General features: G+C 36.9%; 2 protein-coding genes and 1 pseudogene across 3 annotated transcripts in view; 2 read left to right on the forward strand and 1 right to left on the reverse strand.

Moving 5' to 3' along the window:
* The window catches only part of PLEKHA3 (pleckstrin homology domain containing A3), a 94,203-nt gene that overhangs the window by 69,231 nt on the left and 1,846 nt on the right, over window positions 1-23,126 (reverse strand). The window contains exons 2-8 of one of the 2 annotated variants that reach the window (XM_029224549.1): window positions 20,639-20,755; window positions 15,907-16,062; window positions 13,271-13,407; window positions 11,583-11,747; window positions 8,425-8,468; window positions 6,635-6,750; window positions 923-2,252 (exon numbers count right to left, since the gene is read on the reverse strand). In XM_029224549.1, coding sequence (XP_029080382.1) covers window positions 2,125-2,252; window positions 6,635-6,750; window positions 8,425-8,468; window positions 11,583-11,747; window positions 13,271-13,407; window positions 15,907-16,062; window positions 20,639-20,755 — 863 coding nt within the window. In that variant the 3' untranslated portion in view covers window positions 923-2,124. Of the gene's footprint in view, window positions 1-922; window positions 2,253-6,634; window positions 6,751-8,424; window positions 8,469-11,582; window positions 11,748-13,270; window positions 13,408-15,906; window positions 16,063-20,638; window positions 20,756-23,126 lie in introns of those variants that run through there. The other variant, XM_029224550.1, reaches the window with a different exon arrangement.
* Window positions 3,646-4,326, forward strand: LOC114896517 (40S ribosomal protein S27-like). Its single transcript, XM_029224551.1, has one exon. It carries the CDS (start codon window positions 3,802-3,804, stop codon window positions 4,039-4,041), a length of 240 nt encoding a protein of 79 aa, XP_029080384.1. The 5' UTR covers window positions 3,646-3,801; the 3' UTR covers window positions 4,042-4,326.
* Window positions 19,571-19,921, forward strand: LOC114896516 (annotated as a pseudogene).

Consider the following 23,126-nt stretch of genomic DNA (forward strand, 5'->3'; position numbering starts at 1 on the left):
CTTCATGCTACCAACTCACTGATCAAAAACCTAGATGTAATTCATGATACATTGATATCCCCTAAAAAAAAAAAATGATTTCACAAATGTGTTGGTTCCTAAGGGAGAAAAGGTGGTTCCAGTCACAATAAAAGCCATATTTAGGAATATAGCAAACTTTTTCAAAGGACCTGCTTCAAGGAGAAAAAAATGATATGAACCAGAAATAACAGTATTTTATTTTTTAAGATATTTACAGGAAACTGTTCAGGAACTCATATTTTTTGATAAAGCAATAGAAAATGGATTTATTTTCCATGAGTTCAAAAGCTTTGTTATAGTGTTTTCATTATAAACATACTGGTTCAAAAAAAAACTACCAGAAAAACTCCCACAATTAGTACCACCTTGACCTTCAGAGTCTTATCACCACTCATTCTTACTACAAAAAATAAAAAATAAAAAAATAGAAGCAGCAAAAAATCTGATTACTCGCTCAACATGAAAACTTACATTATCAAACTTCTTTTTTCTCAAATCAGACATATGAAGTATAACAGGAGCAGAAAGATTCTTCTTAATATAGTCTAATGACCTGTGTGCTATTTAAAATCACAAATACTTTGAGTAGCATAGAGTTAATCTAAATGTATATTAATGTATATAGATTGTTTATGTCCATTTTAAACTTAAGGAAGAAAGCCTATAACTACAGACTTATTTTAATAAGGAAATACCAAATATTAATTCTTTTAAAAAAATTCTCACATAAACTTACAAGAGAAATTTAAAATGAACAGGACGCACTATTCTAAGCTCACAGGCAAAAAAGCTAAAAATATGCCTAATTCGTGTATTTACTATGAGGTCCAAAGATACAAACAAAATCAAAGCAATAAAGAATATTATTACCACTTGATAAAGATTAGACAAACTATCAATAAATGTAAAAAATACAATGTATTATATGATGAGTTTGAATGAAAAAACCACATATTTATTAAACATATGATTAACTTAAAAACACCAAACCAGTTTGTTTTAAAGTGCTCCTCATCCAAAACCTTGGACAAAACCATCACTCCAAAGTGAACTGAAAAAACAGTTTACAAAGCAAACACTGACAATAGGTATGGACAGGCACTACCAAAAAATGCTATTTGTTCTTTAATTAAATAATGCCATTCTCAAGTTATGTAGGGCAGTCACCTTGACAGATTCCTTTTTTATAAGTATTCATAAATAAAAAATGTCTAGATATTCTAAAGAGCTGCAAACATTAATACCTTACAACAGCAGCTTACGTCTATTTTCAGAAAAAAGTACTAAAATCGTCTTCCACTGCAAGTCATTTATTTCTCTGGTGGAAGTGAGCAAGGTCACTACAATATTAACCTCTTTTCTAGAACAATGTAAATAACAAGGTATACACATCTTAAATTTGGTAGGTCATAAAAGTTAGGATGCAATCATTTTTTCTGATGCAACAGAAAAATAAATAAGTAAAAATTAAATACTTTAACCCAATATTTGGTATTGATAAATCAGTAGTGTCAACTTCATATACAAAGGACAGCACAATCTCGTTTTTAAAAAATCCTCAATGTCATGGTATTTGGGGTAAAAATATTTCGAATATTAAATGTTTCCTTTTTGCTTAAAGGAATATAATACAAACACCATCAAGCTGCGACCGTAACTCACTTTCACCTGGGGTAAAGTGACCATTTGGTCCATGGCACAAGTTACATATATCACACTTCTGTCAAACTGAAACCTTAGGTTTATAAGATTTCATGTTTATAAACTACAATACACACTGACTAAGATGTCAGTCCCTCACAGTATTTTAGAAAAATATCTACATTTGTCCTTACAGATGTCAAAATGTTACACCATCATTTGTTCAAAAAAAAAAAGATGCACATTCATACTGTGAAGTTATTAGGAAAATACTCTTGCAAATAAACTATATAAAGATAAAATACACTTCAAAGGTATGTGGGTTGTTTTTTGTTTGTTTGTTTTACAATATTCTATAAAGTGCAGAGAAATCCTAAGGGAAAAATTACTCCCTATAACATAGTTTAATTACAGCAGCTTTTGCATAGCAATACTTAGAGGAAGTTGGACACTTCCGTTTCCTCAGGAAGAGAAGGATGGAAGAGGATCTTCCGATTCAGATTTTTTTTTGGCCATAAGTCTGCTTTCTTCAGGAATGGTTGCTGATGCCAAATCTCCATTAAGTGTATTTCTGGAACAGTGAACAGGTCCTATTAAGAAATTGATTAAAAGGTTAAACATCCTATCAATATTAACTCCAGTCCTCCATGAAAGAATATTTCCTATTCAGGGACATGAAATTCCTTTAGCTTCCTGCTAACTTTTTGATGGTTTGTTTAAGAGTAAAAATGTAACTTTTCTAGTACTGGCAGTTGTAAGGAGAAACTTCAGAGTTCTTGAGAAATTATAAAACTATCTGAAGGAGAGATACTTGTTTTGTTCATTGCTAGAACCAAGGTTGGCACACATGAGCAGCCAATAAGTATTTGTTGAATTGAATTTAGTCTTTCTTAACTATCGCTTTTCCAACCTGATTGTTTTAATGCTGTTGGTATCCTCCTCATTTTCTAGGCAAAGAAACCAAGTCCCAAAAAAGATTACAGGCCTAACCCAAGAATCACACAATAACAGAACTGGAACTAATTCAGGTCTTGCTCTTTTCATCACAAGACTTTCTCTTTCTTTCTTTTTTTTTTTAATATTTTAATTTTATTGGAGTATAGTTGATTTACCATGTTGTGTTAGTTTTAGGTATACAGCAAAGCATCACAAGACTTTCTGAGGAAAGCTGACAAGGTATGTCACAGTGAAAGTTCTCATATCTCCATTTGGGATGCAGCTCACAAAACTATCACTGCAGCTGCCAAGTGAGCACATCAAACACACTGGCATGGTCCTATTCACTTTCACATGTACATATTTTTTTAATTTAGCATGAACATTTATTACTTTTATAATTTTAAAAAATCTAGTTAATAAAAGTAGAAGCAGCTGCATATCTCAAGAAAAAGAATATGCTGCAATAAAGACTTTCAACTAAGATTGCTAATTTGCAGAACATACTTTCTAAGAAAGAGCACTAATTCAGTCTCTGCTTTGTCAACTAACTGGGGCACTAAACTTTAGGATAAACAGAAGGAAATCTAAGGATAAAACTCTGGCCTACCCTACACTTGCCAATTTTAAAAAGTTCTAGAGAGGTGAGATATATGTATGTATAAAAATATTAACGCCTGTGTATATAAACATTAATGCATGTATGGGTGTGTGTGTGTGTAACTAATTTTGTTACCCTCCTTAACAGCTAAATTAGGGGATGTTAAGTGGAATATTTACACTGAGATCTTATAAAAACAGTTTTCAAAAATTCAGAACCAGGGCTTCCCTGGTGGCGCAGTGGTTGAGAGTCCGCCTGCCGATGCAGGGGACATGGGTTTGTGCTCCGGTCTGGGAAGATTCCACATGCAGCGGAGCGGCTGGGCCCATGAGCTACGGCCGCTGAGCCTGCGGGTCCGGACCGCAACGGGAGAGGCCACAACAGTGAGAGGCCTGCGAGAGGCCTGCGTACAGCAAAAAAAAAAAAAAAAAATTCAGAACCAGGCTCGCTAGGGGTGTCGCCTTAGAGATCTGCACGGGCTGGGCTTGCGAAAGGATCAACATGCCTTGCCTTTAGCTAGAGATTTACTGCATCCTTCCTTGGAAGAGGAAAAGAAAAAACATAGAAAGAAACGGCTGGTTCAAAGTCCAAATTCTTATTTTATGGATGTAACACGTCCAGGCTGCTACAAGATTACCACGGTTTACAGCCATGCTCAGGCAGTGGTGCTTTGTGTAGGTTGTTCAACCGTGTTGTGCCAGCCGACAGGAGGAAAGGCCAGACTCACAGAAGGGTGTTCATTTAGAAGAAAGCAACACCGAGATCCACACAACTTCCTGAATTTGTGTTCTATCACAGAAAGCCTTATCAGTTCAGTAATTCCAGTTAATCTACCAAGATAATGTAATTATGTTTAATTTTGTAAGGTATACAACAGTGCTCTCCTATTTTGGTGTCAGTTCTTCAATAAAGTATTGATTACGGGCAAAAAAAAAAAAAAAAAAAAAATTCAGAACCAGAGTGCCTAAAAGAGAAGAGAGCTAAGGAAAATGGCTGGCTTTAAAATAATTAATTTAGCTATAACCAATGAAAATGACGCCCTTAAAAAAAAGAAATGGCAGGACTTCCCTGGTGGCGCAGTGGTTAAGGATCCACCTGCCAATGCAGGGGACACGGGTTTGAGCCCTGGTCCAGGAAGATCCCACATGCCGCAGAGCAACTAAGCCCGCAAGCCACAACTACTGAGCCTGTGTGCCACAACTACTGAAGCCCACGCGCTCTAGGGCCTGGTGTCGCAACTACTGAGCCCGTGTGCTGCAACTACTGAGCCCACGCACCTAGAGCCCATGCTCCACAACAAGAGAAACCACCGCAATGAGAAGCCCCCGCACCACAACGAAGAGTAGCCCCCACTCACCGCAACTAGGGAAAGCCTGTGTGCAGCAACGAAGACCCAACGCAGCCACAAAATTTAAAAAAAGAAATGGCATCTAAAAAAAAGTACAAGGCAGAATAGAACTCTTTCATAAGCTCTGGATGAAAAGGGTCATGTATGAAAGGCAGAAAGAGCAAGGTAAATCAGAATGTATGTTACCTGCCCCAGGTGACATTTTTTCCCATACTTAAGCTCTTTAACCATTTTCCTCTTTTTCTTATCACTTCCAAGATCTAGTAAATTGGCCCAGGAAAGTTTCTCCCAACCCCTTTCAACACTCAATCCTTTTCCTTCTTTCATTTCTTTACTCATTGCCCCAACTTATATTCAAAATGATAATGAGCATAGTGTTCTATATCAATAAATAGATTAGTTCTGTAAGAAAAATGGGCATTAAAAAAAAAAATGCAGGCTTCCCTGGTGGCGCGGTGGTTCAGAATCCCCCTGCCAATGCAGGGGACATGGGTTTGAGCCCTGGTCCGGGAAGATCCCACATGCCGCAGAGCAACTAAGCCTGTGCACCACACCTACTGAGCCTGCACTCTAGAGCCCGTGAGCCACAACTAGTGAGCCCACGTGCCACAACTACTGAAGCCCAGGCGCCTAGAGCCTGCGCGCCACAACAAGAGAAGCCACCGCAATGAGAAGCCCATGCACCACAACGAAGAGTAGACCCCGCTCGCCTCAACTAAAGAAAGCCCACACACAGCACCAAAGACCCAACACAGCCAAATATAAATAAATAAATTTATTTTTTAAAAAAATGCCGGGCTTCACTGGTGGCGCAGTGGGGCCTGTCGATGCAGGGGACACGGGTTCGTGCCCCAGTCTGGGAAGATCCCACATGCCGCGGAGCGGCTGGGCCCGTGAGCCATGGCCGCTGAGCCTGCGCGTCCAGAGCCTGTGCTCTGCAACGGGAGAGGCCCACGACAGTGAGAGGCCCGTGTACCGAAAAAAAAAAAAAAAATGCCATCAACTTCTAAAAATCTGAAAATGACCAGCAGTCCCCTTTAGAATCTCAACCATTTTCATGAACTTTACATTTCTCCACTAATTAAATCTGTTTAACCTTCTGGTTAAGTAAAGCAACTCTATTTTATACAACGTTTTCAATATATTCAAATACTAGAAATCCAACACCATTGTTTAGTCCCATTCCAGCCACACTATAAATTAGCCGGGCTCTTCTAGGCCATCTAAAGAATTTAACCACCATTCACCATGTCATTTCCATAAGGGAAATAAAATCTTGTTCCAAACAGCTGACTTACAAATAAACTCTTGGAACACAATCTGTTGCTTAATTGAGAACTGTATGTAATTTCTATCCCACGTTTCATGGGCAATAGTAAAGACTCTGAAAAGCAAAAGTCTATTAATGGAGTTGTAATAATAATACCATATTTGCATTCACTGAAAATCATGGTCACTACTGTCGAAGTAGATGTTCTGACTGACTTTCAAAGCTTTTTCTCTGAAGAGAAAAATAATTAAATTTTAACATAAATCACAAAACCTTTCCTAAAGTATTCAATCACAGTATGCTGACTCTTTAATAATAAGGAAGAAAAGGTTCAGGGATAAATGTTATTATAATTCATCACCACCACCAGAAAAAATTATTGTCCTTGGCCATTTCAAATTCTTTAAGTAACAATGCTGATTTTTTTTCTTTGAACTTAGAACTTGCCTTTATTCTCCTCTAGAATCCTACCTACAATTTATGCTTTCTTCTAACATGTTTTTTAAATGCAAACACAATGGGAATATAAATTACTAAGAGATTACTAAAATGCAGTGGGAGTAAAAGATTTTGATATTACATATATAAATCTAAGATATGGTACTTACAAAGAGATACTTAGTACTTCCTAATAACAAAGGTGACTGACTGTAAGAGGATATAAGAGCTTCTGTTGATTGTGTGCTAGTTGCTTAGCTCTGAATTCACGGGCAAAGTACATTGTTCACTGTCAGTATCCTTCATTTCAACAATTACAGAGCCCCACACCAATTTTGCTGAATAGGCCAAAGGGAGAGACACAGCCCTTCTAACTTACTATCTGGGTCTTCGAGAGGAACATCATTACAAGAGTCTGTATCTGAGTAGGTTCTTCGGCGCCGCTGGGAGAGTCGGTGAAGTGTAGACACTGTTTCTTTTATAGAGTGGCTACTCCTGCAAGTTAAATAAAAAGCATTAAATTTTAAGGACTTCAACAAATGAAAACACCCTCAACTGCAGTTTTCAATGACTTCTCTTTAAATGAAAGAAGAACTATTTTAATACCCAAAGTTCTATTTTAGCAACATTCTACTCCTTCAGAGATCAGGCCACAAACAAGTTAAATCATTTAGAATCTAGTTGGTAAGCTGGGGAATACAGCCTCTGAGCCAAATTAAAAGGAAAAGAGGTACAATGAAGAAGTGATTTCTTTTATAGAGGAAGGTCCAGCTAAAGAGTAAACATATCAGATGGTTAACAAGTGTTTAAAAACTAAAAGTTATGGATTTCACAAGTGCATGCATCTAGCGTCATCCATAGCCAATCTAAAACAGCAGAGCGAAGGGGACGGGCAAGCAGCGTGGGAGCACGCTAGAAGCCAACTCACTGAGAGCAACAAGAGCGGATAAAGACGGCAAATGGAGGCTAGGAAAACTAGTTTTAAAAAAATCAGTCTGGAAAACCAGAAAACTAGAAAAATCAACCTAAAAAATTCAACACAGAAGCAAATCACCACCACTCAACAGCACCTCAACTACCACTGGATGACAGCCCAACATTACTGTTCTTAATGACAATTTTGATTCATCAAAAAAAAAAAAAAGTTTAAAAATTCTTATTATATCTTATTTAATAAGGTAGAAAGGATAAAATACAGGTCAAAAAAATTCTGTCATCAAGATAAAAGTTTGTTAAAGGAATCAAGCTTTTATTTTTCTGGAAAATTCAGTTGATGAAACTCTTCATTCCCTAATAGGATTAGATACACACATCACTGGACTCCTCTCAGCACATAACAGTTCAATCAATTACATAACCATCAGAGGGAAAAATAAAGTGACAAAATAATAAGGGGGTTCAGTTAGCACTTTTTTTTCTTTTGGTAGGCACTCAATAGATGTTTACTGAATGAAAGATTAATTCTATAGTGCTTTACAATTTTCTAATGTTTCACACATGTGATTTCATATAATCCTACAATAACCTTTTTTTTCCCCTACCCCTATATTGATGTAGAGAAATAAATGCTAATGTCACTATAATTTCATCATTTTCCAAAGACAACCATAATAAGACAACCATAGCAACTTAAAAGAATGTTACCTACCAAGATAAATAGGCTGGGATATTGGCAGGATCTAGAACGTAAATTTTTTAAATGTGTTGATATGAATACTTTAAAATATTTTAAAATATTTTAAATACTTTAAAATATCAATAGTTTTTCTCTCTTTTCAGTAACACCTTAGCTCCTATTATAACAACAGCTCAGCATGAATATATGATGCTATAAAAAACTGTAGTAAAATAAGCCTAAGCTTGGAGCCTTAATACATCAAAAATGGATTTCTATTAACCATCGTTGGACATAATTTACATCTAAAAAAAGTATGATAGCTGGCAAGGTGCTTACCTTGCTGACTAATTTATTCACTCATTTTTTTTCTTTACCTACTACCTACTGGGGCCAGACCCTATACTAAGCACTAAGAGAAATAATGCTGAGCAAATCAGAACCAGACTTTGCCCATACAGAGTTTACATTCCACTTTATGTTAAAGACCCAAAGAAGTTCCCAAAGTAGGTATAATTTTGAGAGAACTTGGTCAGAAGAAAAGGTTATTTTACCTCTCTGAACTGCAAGAACCAGGGTGGCTGACAGAACGCTTCATCTAGAAATTTAAAAAGAAAATAAGCATAATTCATATATCAAGTAGAATAAGACAGCTCTAATATATTATTATCATAATTAACATAAATTTACTCAAAGAAAAAGATGGCTGGCCAAAAAATTTATTTTTTACAGACCCAAGTAACATTATTAGCACAATATCAAGCTTTCTCCCCAATAATTATTAACTGAAATCTTTCTCAACACATACAAAAACATGCTGGATTGTTTTCTCAATATTAAAAACTGAATTTTATAATATATATATACTACATGTCTTTGTATAAAGATATAAAAAACAGTATACTTAACAAGTCCCCAAAAAATCACACTATTTGTGATGAAAAGGAGTATCCAGCAAGCCAGAAAAGAAAATAATCTAATAAATGTCTCTCTCTTTTTTTTAAAGGGCAGAGCTTCTCCTTACCATTCATTATTCAGGTAGCTATTACACAGATGTTCTAAAGTGTGGTTTTCATGGAAAACAGCATTAATTATTCAAGTCTTTTAAGAACTCAGAAGAGGAACCCTAAGCCTCAAATAGGTTTCTAAAAGAATACACTTAAAATATAAATAAATAAATAAAATCTGAGTCAGCAGAGTATTAATAAATATGACAAATACGAAACATGATTTAGATTTAACTACTCCACCAAAAAACAGAGGCAGCCAAGTAGATTATTTCAATGCTTAGCAAAGTAGCAAAAAAAAGCAATGTTTATATCAAAGGCTAAGGATAGTTGCTTTATATACAGGGGCTCAAGAGTCTTACAAGTGAGTCCAAGTCTAACAGTTATGTTACGTAAATGCCTTCTACAGTTGCTCTGAGAAATCCCAGTTGAAATGAGAACAATTATGACCCATCCAATTTGTAGTCCAAGGATATCTAATATGATTAAAATAAAGATGCAACTGGACATTAACATCTCCTTTAACAGAAATCAGTTCCTTCAGGATTACTCACGCAGTAACACCCCCACTACAATTATCTGTGGATCAAAATGACAATTGTTTAAACTTCTATGATGATTTGAAATATAACTGAGTGCAAGTTAATTTAAAGAGGGACACAATGAGATAACCATATAAAGTAGTTATAAAGATCAAGTTAATTTTGGAATTCTCAAATTTTTCAGCTTTATTTTTCATTTACTCATTTCGTTAAAGAAAAAGAAAGAAAAAGATTTCCTCTTGAAGACTGCCTGACCTTACTTTCCATGCTATGTGTCTCCAGAACTACTTACCGTAAGCCACAATTTTTGCCTTATGTATGAAGTAAAACAGCACAGTGAGGAAAAATAAGTGGCCTCTAACCAGTATTTCCTAGATTAACTTATTGGATTTCTTGTAATGTTTCTACTGATAAAAAGTTTTAGTTTAAAAGAGACAGTTATTATAGCTTCTTATACATAAAATACACATATGACCTCTCTGGACTATAGAACATTTATAACAGAAGGCATTCTCCTCAGAAGTTCAATGAAGAAATTAGGCAGGTTTGAGGTGTTTTCATTATATTTGATTCTATAAAGTCCACCTTAAAAAAAATACAGTGTACCCCTTGTATATCAAGCTCAGGAACATAGCACTATACATCCATCTCAAAAGATCAGGATTTTTTGTTCAACTATACATGTTATTTAGCAGTCCACAATAAACCTAAAATTGTTCTAAAAAGCAACATTGTCAAACTGTGTTCTGCTAAACAACACAGTCCTCTGAGTTATTAAAAAATAAACAAAAGGGTTCAATCATCAAATAAATTTCAGAAAACACTACACACCACCTCTCCTCAGAGATTCATAATACACTTTAGCATAAAAGAGGTTCTAAGAAGTCCTACATCAGCGAAACCCAATTTGTTTAAGTTAACCTAGAACTTCCCAAACTAATCTGGCCATAAAACTCATTTTCATGGTATACCTATCTCAGAGGACGCTGTTGGTCCATCATAAATTATTTAGAAATCAATGATCTAGAGACTTCCCTAGTGGCGCTGTGGTTAAGCGCTCGCAACGCAGGGGGCCCAGGTTCAATCCCTGGTCAGGGAACTAGACCCCACATGCATGTCGCAACTAAGAGTTCGCATGCTGCAACTAAGGAGCTTGCCTGTCTCAACTAAGGAGCCCATGTGCTGCAACTAAGGAGCCAGTGAGCCGCAACTAATACTCAGTTGCACAGCAACCAAATAAAAAAAATTTTTTTTAAACACTTTAGGAAAATAATGATCTAAATAAATTTAGGTAATAATCTTTACTAATTCTCATATGACCAAATTTGCTGTGGTGGTTAAGAGAACCTCAGAATAAGTTGTACCCTATTATTTCTGCCAATAAATAGGTCTGCAGGTAATTGCTAAAATAAGAGCCAGGTGGCATTCTTCATTCCACAAAAGAGCTCACGAAAATAGTTTGATGAAAAACATGTAAGGTTTCATCAAACCTCATCTCACCTCCAAGTTCCCCACAGCATGCTAGGGCAAGTTTATTACCTTGAAAAGGAAAATGAATCCATCACCCTTGGGAAAAAGAGTATTCCCTGTTCAGAGTAATCAGAAGATAAGAACCTAATGTTAAGGACCTAACATTAAACAGGTTACATCTACCTCTGATGTAAAAAACACTGTAATTTACAGATGAAAAAAATGAAGTCCAGAGAGATTAAGTAACTTGCCTACTTGGAAGGTTCAAATCCAAATGCTGACTATAAAATACTGTTTCCCCTGTAACATGTTGTTTCGAATCCCTTACAGCTCCTCTAAAGATTTACTTAATTTTATCCCCTTGTGAGTAAATCTTCACCCCATAGTGGTGTTTTTACCAAACAGAAGAGTGTTACCCAACCTTTTCATGTCACAGCACCCACAGAGCATTATAATATTTTCCTGACACACTGGGGTAAATGGCATAGCCCTTCCAAGGGGAGGGGATCAGGACCTTGGCTCATGTTGAGCCCATCAGCTGAGAGACTCCCACACAGAATCTGAGTACAGTAAAAAAAAAAAAAATTCAACCTGTTGACTATTTCCCTCCTACTGCCAGTTTCCAGCCTTAAAAATAAACACAAAAACAAAACCAAATGCAGTATCACTGGAAGAAAAACCAGAAATTCTAACCATTTGAACAGGAGAAGGTGACACAGGAGAAACTAAGGGATCCGGATGGCACAGCTGAAACATCTCAGGTTTAAACTTGGCATTCGCTATCTTCACACATTCCTCAAGCGTTGTGATGAATGTATTACACGTGGCACTAAGTAGAGAAGAGGCTTCATTCATGTTCTGAAAAATTACATGCAAAAAGTTGAACAGACTCACACACAACTATGTGGATTCATGCACCACCTTACCATCAAATAATGAAACATCACCTTCAATGGATACCTTACTAGGTTATGCTCAAATCTGTTTAAAATGCATTACCTTAGAAAATTAAAGCAATGCATGAATAAGAATTATCTGTCTCTCAGGTAAACAATGTATGAAATTAGACTCCAAGAAAAAAATAACTCTTGCATTTAAACGAAGTATCATATTGAAAAACTGTGTACAAAAATTTATCTTAAATAAACCTAACCTAGACTGTAAGTTTCTAACTATCAGAATTCCAAAGGTAATCACAGCAGTGGAACACCATGAGGGTTACTGAGTGCCAGGTAGAATTCATGTCTACCCCACGCACATTCTCCCATTTCTTCCTTGGTAGAATAAAAACTCCAAGTTCTTTTGGGGACAGCAGAGCGCCTTGCTCCTGAGGGATGAATATAGACTGGTCTAAGTCAGTCATGTCTATTCCATGACCCTTTGTCAAATACACATTTTTCCTAGTTTTCATGGACCCAGACTAAAAAGATAATGAGAAGTCTGCTAGGGTTTCTGGGATTTTCATTCCCTGATAAAAGCAAAGGACAGCAAACTGAGATGGTCTCTCTCCACCCTGGCTACCCCACTGCCTCCTGCTTCTGTGCGAACTTGTAGTCACCTTGAAGGCTAGGGCATGAGGAGAAAAAAACAACACACCAAAAATGGCAGAGTGGAAGGACAGAACAAGATTGGGTCCCCGACACTGTCCCTGAGCCAATGGAGCAGATGTAAGGGCACCTGCCTGCAGAGAGCCTGTGGTGAAACAGCAAGTGCCTTAGGGTTTAATGTACTTGCATCTAAAGGCAACCTACCTCACCTAAGATTCCTCCCTAGTAGGAGAAGGCCACAGAAAAGTAGGAAGATTTCTTGTCCCACTTCTCCCAAGTTAGGCAAAAGGGGACTGGGAACCAGGCTGGCCTTTCACCCAGAGAGCAGTAAGGCTCACTGGTCCTACTTCACCAGAAAGAATGAGCCTATTTCATAGCCAGGTTCTGCAAATCTGAATTTTGATTCCTACATCACTGCTCTGAGAATGATTCTTTTTCTAAGTTAGTTTATAAAGCTAAATTATTAACCCTCAGTAGTTAAGCTAGGACCTAATTACAAAAGAAAGAGAACAGCACCTGTCCAATGAACTCATGCAGTTAGTCTGAAGAACAAAGCTGGTAATGCTTCTTTCCTACCCCAACCATCAAATAATCAATTGGCTGCAAAGACAGGCCTTGATTCCTTGGACAAATGTGCTGCTTGCTGCTTTACTCTGGTTATACAGACATAGTCTAAAAGATCCTACAAACTTCCAGATAGTCTACAGTACGAAGAGGTCTGAATAGCTGAGAATAACTCATTTTGAAAATGCTTCTCTGTCATCTTGTGTAAGAAGCTCACCCACCATATGCTGCAAAGCATAATCAGACATGAAAGGATCATCTTGGATATACCTCTATGCTGGGAGATGAATGATTCTCATCATGGTGAACAAATTCTTGGATCGTATGAACTTGCTTCATTAGGAGGTCACAGTAGAGGCGAAGCTCAGACATTTTGGTTTTCAGGGATTCACTGGTTTCACTTATTTCTGAAAGGAACATATGCAAACATTCAATTAGACTATTTTCATACTTCAGAGGCAAAACAACAAAATGGAATCATTAAAAAGTAAGGCAATAGATATGAATACCTGTAGCTTAAGAGGTATGAGACCTTGGAAATAGAATATAAGGTTTTCCCTGAGGAAACATCTTCTCTTTAGATAGGTGGAAAAAACTGGCTGTCATATGTCTGACATGAAGTTTAGGTAGATTAATTTCCAGAGACAGGCTGATGACAATGAATGCCTTATACAGGATATTTCCATTCCATTACTCATCTTTAATTTGATAAGCACTTGTATTTCTTTTTTTGTGAATTGGCTTTTCTTGTCCTTTACACATTTTTCCAGTTCTAATGTTTGGTTTTTCTCTTAGTAATATATAAATTGATAAATTTATAATTTATAAAAGTTCTTACGCATTAAAGATAGCAATCTTTCATCCCTCCAAAATACTGCAAATACTTTTCAAGATCTGTCAGCTTTCTTTCAGTTTTCTTTATTGTATTCTGGTAACAGAAGTTTTTAACTTTTATATAGTTACAACTGCTCTATATAAACATTCATTTGTTTTCTTCTGTTCCTTTCACAGCTTCATTTTCACATAGTATTGGTTTAAGAATTTTTTTTAATTAAAAGCCTATGTTCCTTTCTTTAATATATCCAGACAGACTAAACATCCAGCCATAATCTCAGCCACTCACTTACCAATACCTTCTAAACTAGATGTGTAAGCAGCAGAGGAAGGAAAAAAAGTATACACAGTAGATCCTGATGCTTCTCCATATTCTTTGAGCCAGTGGCACTGCTTTGTGGTACTAGTCATGAAGCCCCTCTAGCCAGAGTAGACCAAAGCAGCTCTATCTGCCCATTTAACCTAACCTAATTTTTACCCAAGTTTAAGTCCATTCCTTCTTTTTAATTGTAGATATATATATATATATAACAAAATGTACTATTTTAACCATTTTTAAGTATACAGTTTGATGGCATTAAGTACATTCACATTACTGTACAACCATCCATCTCCAGAACTTTTTCATCTTCCCCAACCGAAACTCTACACACTTTAAACACTAACTCTCCTTTTCCCCCTCCCTTAACCCCTAGAAATCACCATTCGACTTTCTGTCTCTATGAATTTGACGACTCTAGGTACCCCACATAAGTGGAATAATACAATATTTGTCCTTTTGTGACTGGCTTATTTCACTTAGCACATATTCAAGATTCATCAGTGTAGCATCTGTTAGAATTTCCTTCCTTTATAATAAGGCTGAATACCATTTTATGTATATACCATACTATGTTTATCCATTCATCTGTCTATAAACATTTGGGGGGTTGTTTCTACCTTTTGGCTATTGTGACTATTCATTCCCTCTTTTTTTTTTTTTTTTTTCCAATGTGGACCATTTTTAAAGTCTTTATTGAATTTGTTACAATATTGTTTCTGTTTTTTTGTTTTCTGCTCGTGAAGGCACGTGGGATCTTAGCTCCCCAACCAGGGATGGAACCCGCACCCCCAGCATTGGAAGGTGAAGTCTTAACCACTGGACCACCAAGGAAGTCCTCATTCCTTCTTATCCTACCCTTAACCATACTCTATTCGTGATGTTCTTTCACATATTTGAAAACTGTTATAAATTCAATCCTTAGCCTTCATTTTTCAATAACCCACAATTTAGTTGTTTTCACTAATTTAAATAACTTCTATTGTTTTTTAATTATAAAAGTAATACATGTTCAGTGAAAATTTTTGAAAATCAAAAATATATAGGGAAAAAAACTGCAATCTCACTACCAAGATATAAATACTGTTATTATTTTCACATTATATCTGCATATAATTGAACTAATACCATAAATTATTTGCTTGGCTCTTTTTTTTTTCTTTTTGGCCACGGATGCGTAGCTTGCGGGATCTTAGTTCCCCGACCAAGGATTGAACCCAGGGCCACAGCAGTGAAAGCGCTGAGTCCTAACCACTGGACCAACAGGGAAGTCCCTTGCTTTGCTTTTGAACGGGCAATATCTGTAGCTGGTAAAGTCAAAAGTTACGGTCAAAGGGTATAAAGTGAAAAGTGAGTGTCTCCCACAAATTCCCTTTCCAAAGGTAACAACCTGACCAATTCTTACATATCTTTCCTGAGCTGGCCAAGGAGTGGCTATGTAATTTTGAATCCTGCTTTTTTCAATTATCACTCAACTTTGGGCATTTTCTCATATCATTAAAATTCCTTGTAAACATTTTACTGGCTACATAATATATCAGCCTATGAAAGCACTATATAGTTTACTGAACCATTCCCCTAAATTTAAACCTTGGCAATGTTTATAAATTTTTTCACTATAATGAACATCTATGTACATAGATCTTCTACATTTCTGATTATTTCTTTGGGATAAATTACTATAAGTGAACATGACAATTTACATTTATGTTTAAGAAAATATTCTCACCACAAAGGAAAAATGTATAGTTACCTTTTTCTTTTTTAGTCCTAGTATCAGACAAACAGGCTTTGGAGCTCCCCAAAGCAACCAGCCACCTTTGTCTTTCAGCTGCATTCACTGCCTTCATGTAGAAATGCTGCTCTCCTGGAATGATTAATTCCATTCTTGTGTTGTCTGCTGAATGGACTACGATGATAAACAAAGGGGAAATATAGTCACGAACTCAAGTAATTTGTGGAGAATCAAATCATCACTTACACAGTATTAGATGTTTCAGACCTAAAACAACAAACTCTGATTCAAGAGGCAGGCAGTGACACCTCCTTAAGGGGTATCCAGGGGTACCCTCCAAGCCACCATTCTCACATATACCCAGGCTGGCAGTGGTGTCAAAGTGGTGGTAGCATGTGAACAGAAAACAACAACAAATTAACTACTGAAACGTGAGATCTAAGAACTCCCTCCCCTGGGGCCACCAGTACCCCTGTCACACTTATCACACTCTTTTTTACAGAATTTTACGTCAACCACCAACCTAAAATTGACCTAAATATAAAAGGTAAAACAATAAACCTTCAAGGAGATTTCTTAAATAGGACATAAAAAGTTCTAATTAAAAAAATTTTTGACAAATTGGGTATTACTGAAATTAAAAACTTCTGTTCGTCAAAAGATACCATTAACAGAATGAAAACACAAACTACAGATCAGGAGAATTATCTGCAGTATGAAAACTCATTCAGACTATACGAAGAACTCCTACAAATCAATGTGAAAGATAGCTCAGTTTAGAAATTGGGCCAAAGACTTGAAAAGGGACTTCAAAAGAAGAGGATGTTCAAATGCCTGATTAATATCTGAAAAAATACTCAACATCATTAGTTATTGAAAAAAATGCAAGTTAAAACCACCATAAGAGGGATCTCCCTGGTGGCGCAGCGGTTAAGAATCTGCCTGCCAATGCAGGGGACACGGGTTCGAGCCTTGATCCGGGAAGATCCTACATGCCGAGGAGCAACTAAGCCTGTGTGCCACAACTACTGAGCCTGCGCTCTAGAGCCCGCCAGTCACAACTACTGAGCCCACGTGCCACAACTACTGAAGCCCGCGTGCCTAGAGCCCGTGCTCCGCAACAAGAGAAGCCACCGCAATGAGAAGCCCGCACACCGCAACAAAGAGTAGCTCCCGCTTGCCGCAACTAGAGAAAGCCCGTGCACAGGAACGAAGATCCAACGCAGCCAAAAATAAATAAATAAATAAATTTAACAGTGGTTCAATCTATTAGTGTTTAAAAAAAAAAAACCACCATTTGATAGCACTAGGTATAGTAGAAGAATTCAAAATCTTCAAATTGCTAATAGTAAGCTTTGGCAAGGATGAAAAGCAACTGAAACTCTCATACTAGTTGAAAAACAAATTGGTACAATTACTTTGGTAAACAGTTTGGCATTATCTGAGACAAAAAGTCTCTCCTTGATCAAACTTGTTGGGCTCTTCTGAACCCTCTGCTTGACTAGGCCCGATCTGGGGCTTCCAGCTCTGTCCTAGTAGAGTCCACTTTTAGCAAACATCCTACTAAGTCAGTTTAGCCAGAATCCCCCACCCTCAATATCTGATCACCCTCCTTATCTGACCAAATTCCACTTCCCACCACCCCCAGGTAATAATATCTGATCACCCTGACCTGCCTCCAATAAGAATCCCTTAAGGTCTGTTTAATCAGAATCCCCCTTTATCTCTGAAGTTTCATCCTTATAATTTTCCATCCACTGATTCCCCTATCTCGCCCCCTGCTACTCTGTTCCTTGGCTATAAACTCCCACTTTTCCTTGTTGTATTCAGAGTTGAGCCCAATTTCTCTCCCCTACTGCAAAACTCCATTGCAGTAGCTCCTATACCTATTCCAACAGACCTGAGTAAAGTCTGCCTTACTGGGTTTTTTTAATAATTTTTTTAAATTAAGGTATAGTTGATTTACAACATTATACTAGTTTCAGCCGTTCAACATAGTGATTAAAAATTTTTATAGACTATACTCTACTTATAGTTATTATAAAATATTGCCTACACTCCCTGTGCTGTACAATACATCCTTGTAGCTTATTTATTTTATACACGGTAGCTTGTGCCTCTTAAGCTTTTACCTCTATCTTGCTCCTCCTCCCTCCTCTCTCCCCACTGGTAATGCTAGCTTGTTCTTTACAGCTAGCTTGTTCTCTACATCTGTAAGTCTGCTTCTTTGTGCCTTACTGTTTTAACAAAAGTCAAGAATAGTATTTCCTTTAATATCTGTTAAAGCTGAATGTATGAATATTCAATGTCTCCCTTAGCAATTCCACTCCAGTTCTAGATATATACTGAACAGAAACGCATATATATGTTCAACAAAATAAATATATGAGAATGTTTATGGCAGCTTTACTTATTATAGTCCCAAAATGGAAACAAAATGGAAAAAACAAACACCCATCACTACTAGAATGGAGAGCCAAACTGTGGGACGATCACACAATAAAAATATTACAACACATCAGTAAGAATGGTGAACTGTTACAAAGAACGACATAGATGAATTTCGCAAATATAATGTTAAGCCAGACACAAAAGAAAACATTGATTTATTCCAGTTATATAATGCTCAAAAGCAGGCAATACTTAAATATGGTGATAAAAGTCAGATTAATGGTAACCTTTTAGAGAGATTAGTGGCTGAGATAACATGATTATTATCCCAGCATCTAGAATGCTGATAATATTCTAATTCTTGATCTGGGTGGTGATTACACAAGTGTATTCACTTTGTAGGCATTCTTAAGGCTGAATATTGAAGATTTGTGCCCATTTCTGTATCTTATTCTTTAAACAAATAACAAGGACAACAATAACGCTGCCATGGCTTGAAAAAGTGCTAGAGTTGCCTTGAGAATTCTGCCACTAACAGTCTTTTAAATATCCTCAAGGTTGTCAAATCTTTGAACTTTGAATGTAGTTTGATTTCTGACAAGAGTCAGAATCTCATTTGGAATCAAATATGAAGAATAAGATGAGATAAAACCATCATTTTTTTTATATCTTTTTTTTCTTTTTTGGCCGCAGTGCGTGGCATGTGGGATCTTACCCCAACCAAGTACCAAACCCTGTGTGCCCCATGCAGTGGGATCACAGAGTCTTAACCACTGGATGGCCAGGGAAGTTCCCATAATTTTTTTAAAAAATAAAAATTCATGCTTTGAATGTGCTTTTCTTGTGTCATTTATAAAAATAAAACAAAATTACACCTCATATAGTTCAGAGAATATGCAAGTAACAACGCTGAAGTGTTTCTATATCTTATGTAGCCATGACCCCCTGTAGGGTTTAACACGCCCTTCTCTAGTGCTTTATTTTTTCCTTCAATTCTCTTTGAAGAATTCAATACTTTTCATTACCACTTTGTATGATTTCTCCTACCTACTTGCACCCCACATATCCCAACCACACACACAAATGAATCAATGGTCCATGAAACCTTCCTTCATGAAAATTACAGCATGACTTACTGCTTTTTTCTCCCCTTTTGAAAAAGCACAATATGGAAAAGGAGTGGGGAAGATAACTTTACAGTAGAGAAATCTGACAGACACTACCCTCAGACAGGTGGTCAAGGTTAATGTCAAGAGTGGTATGTCAGCTCTCTCGGGTCCTCACTTCCAAGATGACGAAGAAAAGAAGGAACAACAGTTATGCCAAAAAAGGGCCGTGGCCACGTGCAGCCTATTCACTGCACCAACTTCGCCCAATGCGTGCCCAAGGACACCATTAAGGTCATTAATTAACACAGTAGAGGCCGCAGCCATCGGGGACATTTCGGAAGTAAGTGTCTTCGATTCCTATGTGCTTCCCCACCTGTACTTACATCAAAACTACATTACTGCGTGAGTTGTGCCAGTCACAGCAAGATAGTCAGGAATCATTCCCGTGAAGCTCATCCCAGACGGACCAAACACTCCCACCCCAGTTTAGACCTGCGGAAGCTGCCCCATGACCTCCACCAAAGTCCATGTAAAGACTAAGTCCTTATAGACTGAAGAAAAACCATCCTCTCCAAAAAAAATATTAAAATGGAAATTATACATTGGAAAAAAAAATGGTGTATCATGTTGACAGCATGTACTCCTGATGTGATCTTCCTCCCTAAAACCCGTAACCCCAGTCTAATCATGGGAAAAACACCAGACAAATTCTGATAGAGGAGCTTCCTACAATATTCCTGACCAGTACTCCTTGAAACTCTCAAGATCGTTAAAAAAAGAAGAAAAAGAAAGGAAAAACATCTCTGTTACCCAGAAGAGCTTATTTCCAATTCAGCAAAGAACCAGAGTTTATGACTCTGAGTTCATACTTTACCAAAAACCTGCGCTGGCCTCATCATCTTTAGAGTTCAGCTTCCAATCTTTACAACACGCTTCAATGAAAATGAAAGAAAACACTTGTAGACTCAGCATGGACACTAAAGTGGCATCCACAAGAAATTGCTTTTTCAAGTCCACATTGGAAGACTAGCACTAGTACTTCGAATTTCAATTCAAAGTATATTTATAGAGGGAGAAATACCAAAAATTGTGCCTAACAATGCTAAGTGCCACTTCTGAACGCTAAGGAGATAAATGGCATTAGAAGATCCCTTCCTGGTTAGAAATGCTTTTCTCCTCTTTTTGCAGTATGCTGAAGAACCCTTTACTTACCTAACTACAAATTCATTTAATTCCATATATTCACTTACCTTTAATTTCACAAACTGCCATCTTTATACTTCCTTTGCTCCCTTTGCAAACATCATCTTGTGAATCATAGTAGGACAGGATTCCATTATCTAAAACAAACCAACGAGGCTGCCAACCTACAAAGATCATAAATAACAAAACAGCAATAAAAAAGTACTTTAATCACAAAGAAAACTATGATTACAAAATTTACCATCCATGTCATTTCTTGGCTCTAAAATAACATTCTGACAATGAAATTTTTAATTGCCAAGATCTGCCCAAAATACTCTTGCATCAATCTCCATTTTGCTGGAAGAGATTTCTGGAGAAACCTCTAGATCAGAATAAATATGGGGAATAATACCTTTATTCTGGCTTACAACCTTCTCATTAACAACCCATCAGACCCATCTTCAAAAATAGCCCTACACACAGAAAATAGCCCAAACACAATTGCCCCTTTTTTCTAAGGGAAACAGAGTCAGGTTATAACATAATGGAAAAAGCAACAGAAGACATGGATTCTAGCCCTAGTTTTGTTATCATTCTTTGTCCCAGGTTGAATAACCTGAGACGAATTTTCATCCCATTAAATATCAAAAATTCCCAGTCTCCAAAATGAGTGAATTGAACAAGAAGACCTCTCAAGTGCCACCTCGCCCTCTAATTCTGCAATGTGGCTTTCCTCTCTCCTATAAAATACTCCACCTAAGCCAACTCCCTTGCACACAGTGAGTGCTGAATGATTTACAGTCTCTCACACAGAAGTTGCATACCCTGTGGTGAGAGCATGGAGTCACCACTCCTCTCTCCTTGCCCTGCTGTTGCACAGCTCAGGCAGAAATGCTAGAAATTGAAATCATTCATTTAATTAGCATTGACTCAGTGACTACAGCACACAACTATCACAGACTTGGCTCTAATGCGAAGCTGGGGGTGATGATGTCTTTCCTTGAAGCTCAACTCCCACTCTTGCAAGCCAAACTCAGTGTTCCCTGAAATCTTATCAAGCATGCCACTAATTTACAACAGTTCACTGATTAATAACATGGTGACCATGCTGGAGGCAGTGCGACTGCCCTTGTTCTTTCTGTGACTGTTAAATCACCATTCAGCCTGGTCACTTTAGACACTGTCTGCTATATTAATCAGTTCAGTTTTTCTGGGCCAAATAGTACCAAGACAGTGACAGATAGGGGAATCATTCTTACATCCTGATATAGACCCAGGATTTACCTCCCCAAAAGGCTTTACCTATAACACTTTTGAAATGACAATGCTGAGTAATCATAAAAAGATTAACAGCAGGGAATGTGATAATACAGTTCAGAGGGATGGATATACAAAACCAAGTTTCAGAGGCTTGGAAAATTCTTTTTATGAAACTCTATATTCCTTAATGAGGTCTAGCAAATTAGAAGGTAAGTTCTTCTGGTACATGAACTTTATCTTGTTCATCACTGAATTCCCAAAACCTGGGAAAGATGCTTGGCACACAACAGGTACTAAAAAAAAATTTAATTCTCAAGTGATTGAATGAATGAGTGATTACAGAAAACTGAGATATTGCCTGTTACCCATAAGAGTACAGATACACAGTATATCCAGTATATCCATAATGTATTGGGCATGCATAGAAATGATGAGGATGGTATCTTTCCAAACATTAATTCACCTTGGCAAACAAATTATAAGAAGGTTATGGTGAAAATACACTCCTCTACCCCCAGTCTAGTGTGCCTACAGGACAAATTGTGATTTTGTAAGCCTGCATTATTGTGATTCAATATCTCTTTAAAATAAATATTGAGCAAAATGATCATTTAGAATTTGTACCAACTTGAAAAGTGACTATAGTTAAGTATATTAATCTAAGACTGTTAATGATCTCTACATACCTCTTTGAAGAAATATTTAATGAAACAATCTCTAATTGATTCACACATATATATAAGGGCTATATCTGTGAAAAAAATTCATAGGTATTCCTTTTTCTAATACCTTTTCACAACACACATTCTTTTTTATCTCAAACTACCAAATGTTACTGAAATTCTTATTCTCTACAAAGGATTCTTAAAGCACACTGTCATCAAACTGGAAGGTTCCTTAAAGATCACTTAGTATGAACAGCTATTCATCCTTCTGACCTAAGATGAACTAAAAGTAATAATCAGCATGCCACTGAGCCAAATTTAAATTTTAAAAATAGAATTCTTCCAAACAAAAGATTTCATTTCATCAAGCTTCTACACTGCATACTAGCAGTTAACTTAAATGCTCTGCGAAGATTAAAACCTTAAGTACACAACGTTAAAAGCTCAACCAGCTGGTGCTCAGTGACAGGAGATGAGAAAGAGGGCCACTAAGACCACATTTAGCTCCAGGAATAAATTTTGACTCATCTTAGTAATCACCCATTGCTCTGGGCTATGCATAAGATCCTCACATGACCTCCCAAGCCACTGCGCGCTTAGAATGTTTGCAATGAGATGGTCATCTGCA

The sequence above is a fragment of the Monodon monoceros genome, unplaced genomic scaffold, assembly GCF_005190385.1.
Source record: "Monodon monoceros isolate NGI ecotype Baffin Bay Population unplaced genomic scaffold, NGI_Narwhal_1 Super_Scaffold_16, whole genome shotgun sequence".
NCBI classification, from domain to species: Eukaryota; Metazoa; Chordata; class Mammalia; order Artiodactyla; family Monodontidae; genus Monodon; species Monodon monoceros.